Source organism: Copidosoma floridanum, unplaced genomic scaffold, assembly GCF_036245765.1.
Source record: "Copidosoma floridanum isolate Cflo_tuat_1 unplaced genomic scaffold, Cflo_Japanese_pri ptg000009l, whole genome shotgun sequence".
Classification (NCBI taxonomy): Eukaryota; Metazoa; Arthropoda; class Insecta; order Hymenoptera; family Encyrtidae; genus Copidosoma; species Copidosoma floridanum.
In genome coordinates this window covers 3,537,419-3,544,744 of record NW_028321886.1, presented here as the reverse complement: position 1 = coordinate 3,544,744, position 7,326 = coordinate 3,537,419, and the positions used below count along the sequence as shown (strand labels likewise).

Genomic DNA, 7,326 nt, shown 5'->3' with positions numbered 1-7,326 from the left:
GTACGCTTACTTCTGCTCTCCCTTACATCTTCTCGTTCTCCGCGGATTATTAATTTTACAATATTACGCGCCATACTGCGTAATTTATAAATAGGTACTAGTCGTTGTCCCTATGTTTCTTTAGAAAACAATTGTTTACATTTCAAACAACGAGACAGTTAGATTGAAAGGGACCATCAGTTAACTAAATTCAGATTGCGAACCATCGGTCTGACCGAAAGCTGACTCTTACTACTTGCCAGCTGGAGCGGAAGCGACGAGCGTCCTTCACTCGCTCCCGTGGGCTCAAACGTTGTCCGAGCAATCGGCCAATGGCTCTTGGAAATCACAGCACTGTAAATTACCATCGTGGTAGTTGCCGAGCTTTCGCCTATACGCAAATTACAAGCGCAACCTCTTTGCAAACGTTTGACTCGAATCGATGGATTCCTTGATTGTTTTATCACGCACGCGCGCGGGCCAATACGAGCACTTGAATAATTAAATAAACAGATAATTAACTTGTTTTAACGAGTTACATCTTTGTTACTGTGTTTCAGCGAGCGAGCGAGCACATCCTCCCCGAGGTATCTCGAACTCTCGGTAATCGTTAGATCATCTAAACTCGCACCGAAAGAAGACTGATTCCACCAATGGTAATATTGTCACGGCTGCTCATTACTAGCAAAAATTGTATACCCATATGGTCCCCAAATTACTTGAATATCTCGCAAAAAAAAAAAAAAAAAAAAAAAAAAAATCACTCTAACCAACAACGATTATTGCAGAGGATGAACGTAGCAGCGAGCCTGGTTCTCTTGCAAACGACGTTCCTGCTGGCAGGTTCCCAGTACCTGAACAACCCGTTCGCCGGTCAGAGGCCCGTATCAGCGAGCAGACAACCGCAGCAGCCGCAGCCAGCCGTAGCCGGGCCGGGACAATTGTTTGGCAGCAAGCGCGCCTCGACAGTAGCCGAGCCTACCTGCGAGGAGCTGCGGGCCATGTGGCGCTACAGCAAGCGCCAGTCCCGCGCTGCCGAGAGCACCAACGAGCTCCCCGTGTACCGGGACCCTTTCTCCTACAACGTCTGGGAGGCCTACCCCAGCCGATCGCCGTCTTACTCTGGTGAGCTATAGTTTTTTTTTTGTTTTTTTTTGTTTTTTTTTGTTTTTTTTTTTTTTTACTTCGAGCTAAAAACAAAAAAAAAGTATAGGTGTTCGCAAGTGTCACTGTAGAACTGTAACGATCGATCGTCGCTCGGAGCGAGGGGTTATCGGGACAATCGTCCACGCTAAGAGACGACCGAGCACTTGATTCCATTGTGATATGCTGGTGCATTGTTTCGTTACGGCACGCCAAGGCGCATCATAGACAACGTTATTGTATCCCCCCCCCCCGGGCCAAGTGACGTGCTCTTCGATCTTCTCGCGCGCGCGTTTGTTTGCTTCTTCTCTCGACTCGAGACGGAACCGTCGGTCCCTCTTTAGATTGACGTGCTCTGTCCTACTTTGCGCAAGTACGTGGTTTTAATCGAAAGGAGGGTAACACTTGTTTTTGAGAGCAAGTGATTTTCCCAGGGAGATTTTTTATTTGTCAAATTGAATCATGCACGGACGCACATGATGATAATTTGCAACGCCTCTCGAGTCCAGGTTTCGGTATACAAAATACCACACCGTCACCCGCGTGCCCTACTCGCTGTGCGCCCACGTATGGCGTATGGTTCTCTTTACCCCGAACAAAAATCTGAAAAGTGCGTATACATTGGCGAAAAAAGAAAGAAAAAAAAAAAAAACAGAAAAAAAAGTGCTTTGCACAAACTCCATTAACCACGAGTCGTGTCCGACAGAGGATTACGTAGCGCGCAGTCGTTCGAGCGGGGCACCGATATACGGGAAAATCATGCACAAAATGCCGGCTGGCAGTAGGCCCCGCAACGGGAACGACAGATCCAAGGCGTTCGAGAACTTCATCAAGGTCTACGGCTACGTCAACCGGCACCCGCCTCGGAACCGGCAGACCTACCGAGTCGGCGGTGGTGGCTCCGTGACACCCCAAGCGGGTAGCTTCCAGCATCTCAAGGAACTCATCATCAACGAGAGGGCCCACGAGTTACAAGTCAGTATTTCTTCTTTTTCCTTCTTTCTTTCCACCCCCCCCCCGCCACCTTCAATTCTTACGCTCGAGTAGTATAGGTCAACGTACGGTCAGACGGACGTTTTTCCCCTTTTAAACGCTCTCGCGCGTGCACGTGGATGTGTAGTTGATTTGTTTCACCCTGGAAATACTATTTTCATCACACGGGACACAGAACTGTATAATTTTTAGAGGAAAAATGTTTCTCTCCTACATAATATGTTGGCACGCAATCATTTTCTTTTTTTTTTTTTTTTTTTTCTGTATTTTTCATTTTTCCTCTGTTTCGCAGCACTTGACCACCAAAGTGTGTTACAAAGTGATTTTTTGCTCCAAAGCTAACAGCTCTCGAAAGCCTCTATAAAATTCAAGTGCACTTATACTCTAGTGGGCAAAAAAAAAAAAAAAAAAAAAAAAAAAAAAAAAAAAAAAAATCCTTTCGTGACGTACGCGTAATTGAGTCGCAAGAAATTCATTCTTTCAAATCGACCAAATGCTTGTGACGTATAGCTTTAGAATCGTGTCGCGCAGAGTACTTTTGTATTAACAATTGTCATTAAAGTCGATTTAACCTTCTTCCCTGTAATATAGCACAATAAACAATGACGAGCGATCCATTGTTGGGTGAAACAAATAAAATATGGGACTTGACGCGATTGAGAGCAGTGCGCAATTTATTCAATTCAATTGCTTTTAGTTTCAAATCTTTGCTTAAAAATCAATAAAATAACGCGTCGAGCGATGCCGATATTGTTCAAACAATGCAATTTACAAGTACACGCGTGCACAGACGATATGCATTGCATAAACAAGCAAATCCTGATTGTTATTGCACTGCTACCCTACAAGTGTAAGGGGTGATCATTGTTTGAATTAAAAAAAAAAAAAAAAAAAAAAGGCATTCGTATAAATAAAAAGAAGGAAAGAAAGAAAGTTGAACATTGAAATCGGGCAAGTCTGCGGTACAAAGTCGGAGCTCTGTCCTAAGGTACGGGAGTTCTTATTTCATGTACAAACATGTACACGTTAGCTCATGATTGGAAGAACAAAATAGGCGATTTATTTTTCTCCCCTTAGAAAGACCTCGACTCCAGTGGCAATTTACAGGTCAACAAGGGTACTCGCTAACTCGAATTCGAATGGATGAAAAAAAGGGTGGTGCATAAATGGCCGACGAGAGTATACGCGTCGGGAGTTATTCGAGAAGAAGAAAGCTTGAAGTTTGGTCAATAATAACAGCAAAGTTGTCTCTAGATGGCAAATTTTTTTTTTTTTTTTCAGACAAAATGATATTCCGACATAGACAATTGGTACATCATCGTACAAAATAGCTTGTAAAAATAACAAGGATATTGTTCGGCCGACATTTTCATTATTTCGGTAAAATCGAGGGGCACCAGTTCCTTTAGACTTTTGGTACTCGCAGAAAGGGAATATCGTCGTAAGGTTGAAGCCAGAGGGAAAAATAAGACAACCCCATTCCATCGTCAAACAAACGAAAAAAAAAAAAAAAAAAATGGGGGTGCGGATCAAACAACTCAAAAATACGGGCACACAAGGATAAAAGGAGGATAGAGGGAAATAAGAAAGAAAAAAAAAAAAAAGTCGTCTGCACGACCGCGCGCGCGAAAAATTCAGTGCACGAGAGAAAAATAGCACTCCTCCCTCCCACGCCCCTAAAGAAGGGGCGATTTTCCTCCCACGGATCCTTTTCCTATAGCTCTTTCGAGAGCCAGCCTGCATCGCACCATCGCCATATCACCAGCAGCGCGCGCGTGTGTGTGTGGCAGAGCGGCAGGTCAAGAGGTGGCTATGACGTCAATCCTCGCGATGCGTCGGGTTATGCCGAGTAGAGCGTGGAGAGAGCCACCCCAGGCCTTTTCAACTGCACCGCGAGTCCTCGTTTTGGGCGCGCGCGGGATGTGTTGTCTGTTTCGAGTATATGCATCAAGGCACTCGCAATGTTAAGTACATATGTATAGGTATATCCTAAGGTAAAAACGAGGAATTGTGCAGAAAATTATTGCGAGTGTGAGAGCGAGTGGAAGCTGCAACGAGGGATCGCGTGCCTGTGTGATCAGTTGTACAGTAGTTACAATTGTATTGATCATAAGATTAACTTATTAATGATAAATTACAATTGAAGTGGTTAAATGAATTTTCATTGTTTTACACATTGAAAGTTTAATCCTTGTAATTAGGTTATTTTTAATTAACAATGACAAAAGTAATGGGTATATTTATCAACGCCTCCTTCAATTACAAATGTATGATTAATTTATTGTAACTTTGGTCCACCTTTATTACATCCCCGCCAAACTTTTGCGTAAAAGATGGAATATTTTATGATAGATGATAAATTAAAATTAAAGCATACATAAAACTTTTAAACGATATCGTACACTCGAGCTCATCCGCTTTTCGTGCAAACGATAATGCGGTTATCGGATCCACCGCCAAGAATGGCCGGAAATTAAGTTACTCGCTGCTTGAATGTTTAAACAAAATTAAAATGCAAGTCACGTCAAAGAGGTAAATCAAAGAGGATAGATCTATCGATACTCGCAAGCTAAATTCAATATTTGTATTGTTTTCTTTTGCTTTTTTTTTATGATAAAATTAATCAACTTTTCTAAAAATATGATATCCTTTTTGTTTCGCTATCCTGAAATTTATACATTTGTTTATGGATTTGTTATTCATTCAAACATTAAACGACATCACTATACAAAATTATATTATTTAATTTGTCTATTGACTCGATGCTCGGAAGTAATACGTGACCGAGGGTTTACACGAACCCCGTCAGTTTCTAAGGTCAAATTTGAATTTCCTTCCTCGATATACTAATGTGGATAATAAATATACTTCCGAGAAATCATGAACTACAAAGCGCATTAATACTTTGAAAAAAGCATATGCGTGCCCGGGAATAATAATAATAATATTAATGATAACTTGACTCTTTTTTAATCGCGATTAAGCTCAGGGTTAAAAAGTTAGAAAGAGCAATTAAGGTTTCTCAAAAGGAGTTGAAATTCAAGCCCCAGTGAAATAAAAAAAAAATGCCAACTACCCACAGAGGAAAAGAAAGAAATAAACGCTTTGGCGTTGGCCTTGGCTATTCGCAGGAGCAGCGCCAAGCCGAGGAGATGGCGGCACGCGCGGCCGTGCTCAAGGAGATGACGTCCGGCGAGCACAGGCGCGAGCCCCTCAATCCCAATCACCTGGACTCGCTCCAGGGATCCTACCAGGACCCAAACAGTTACGATTTTGCTCAGTACACCGCCGACGGACCCGAGTTCGGACAATCGTTAACGGTGAGTCGATATTTATTCTGTACTGTCCGATGGGACTTATTGGGGACTTATTACGGTACAGCAACGACAGCACAACCCCTACCTACCCAAAACGAGATAGACATCGTCGGAGGAGTATATTTACAACACATCCTTTGACGGGTCAATTCCCGCTCTCTAAAAATAGTAGCACCCCTCGAAACTCGTTGGGAAAAAAAAAGTCGCGTGCTGTGCGGGTTCATCGAACCCTCGCCCGATTTTTTTTTTTTTCTTGTTTGCGAGTTAGAGAACAAAAAAAATCACGTCAAATCAACCCTATTTTTATCCAGCCAAGCACACACGAGTTGACGAATTAATTTCTCTCTGCTCCAGAAATCCGATCGCTACGGGCGTGAGTACGCGCTACGTTAGACAATAACGAAAGAATAAAGACGACGTGGAGAAGAAGAAGAAGAGAAGGAGGGCGAGAAGCGCTGTACATTTGTGTGTTTTCTCTTGCGTTTGTCCAACACGTTGAATGAACGCATCGTCACCACCACCGTCATTAGGCGTTAGATCTACACTGCTGCTATACGACTTTTTTTTCCTGGGCGCATACATGTAGGCGTGCACGAGGTCTGGGACGCAAAAAAACGTTGACCGAGGTTTTCCTCCTCGCGCGGGGACAAATTCTTTTGTTTCTTTTGTTACCCGGAGGAATCGCTCACTCATGCGTTACACCAACTCGCTGGGGGAGGGGGGGGATGTGAAATAAACCGAGCAAGCTGATGGTTACCATATGGAGCGGTGTATCTTGCATCTTGAATCATTGGTTTCAAAGTCAAACGTGTAATTTACATGGGTGTGGCTCTTGCGATGGGGAAATACATACACTGTACGGGGACTATTCACTTTTCTCCGCACTACGTCTTTTACGCATGTTGTCTCCGTGTTGCTATGTCCGCGGCTGCAGTTCTCGTCCATCGAATCATTTGAACATGTATATATATCTATACCTTCCCACTCGAGCATATCAAGCTTTACTCTTGTATCTCTTTACTGTGTGGTATGTTTATGTAAGTGTACACGTTTATTATACCCGTTACGTGAGGATACTGTGTTAACGCACTTTGAGCTTTCCGTTACGTCGAGTTGAGTGTGAACAAAAATTGTGTAAACTTGCTTCCTTTTGCGAGTCCTTTGTCATATTATTGATGAAGGAAAAAGGAGATGGGAAATTTTTTTTTTTTTTTTTTTGTGTACCACTGTGTTGGAAAAATATGTGTTTCGTTGATTTCGAACGTCTTTGTTGTTTCCGTGTTTTTACACGTAATAGGCGCGACTCGAAAAATCATGCTGGGTAATATAAAGTATAAATGTCTTTTAAGATAACTTTCAACTGCTTATTGCGATTCCTTGTATACATATCTTTGATCCGTAACGTTGCATATCAGAGTAGAGACACATCAAGGTATGATTCGACAACTTTAGTCATTAAATTGTAGACAATAATAAAGTAATATTTTAGATTGGATATACACATGATTAAATTAAAGACAATAAAATTTTTATCAAGTATTGGTTCATTGATGGCAGTAAGAACAAAAAAAAAAAAAGAATTTTTAAATCTATACGCAATTAGAGGTAAAAAATATTGATCCAGTGATACGTACATATATATATATATACAGTTAAAAGGAGGAAAAAATTTACATTGACAATAAATTCTTAAGGTTAAATGTTATCACGCGAGCGTTTCATTGAAAAAATTATGTACATAATATTTTGCGAGATTTGAGACTCGGAATTTGTTTTCTAAAAAAAATTAATAAAATATATATAAAACAAAAAAAAAAAGAATACTATTTGTGTCGTGTTCGCTGGCAGAACTCAAATATGTAGGATGCATCAAGACAATAATAATACTATTATT

At 41.5% G+C, this 7,326-nt stretch overlaps 1 protein-coding gene across 1 annotated transcript; it reads left to right on the top strand.

Annotated features, from left to right (window-relative positions):
* Nucleotides 1-543: 543 nt before the first annotated feature.
* Nucleotides 544-7,060, top strand: LOC106643234 (uncharacterized). The gene is made up of 5 exons (XM_014358279.3): nucleotides 544-635; nucleotides 768-1,104; nucleotides 1,829-2,097; nucleotides 5,247-5,435; nucleotides 5,787-7,060. Exons 1-5 carry the CDS (start codon nucleotides 633-635, stop codon nucleotides 5,823-5,825), a joined length of 837 nt encoding a protein of 278 aa, XP_014213765.2. The 5' UTR covers nucleotides 544-632; the 3' UTR covers nucleotides 5,826-7,060.
* The last annotated feature ends 266 nt before the right edge of the window (nucleotides 7,061-7,326 follow it).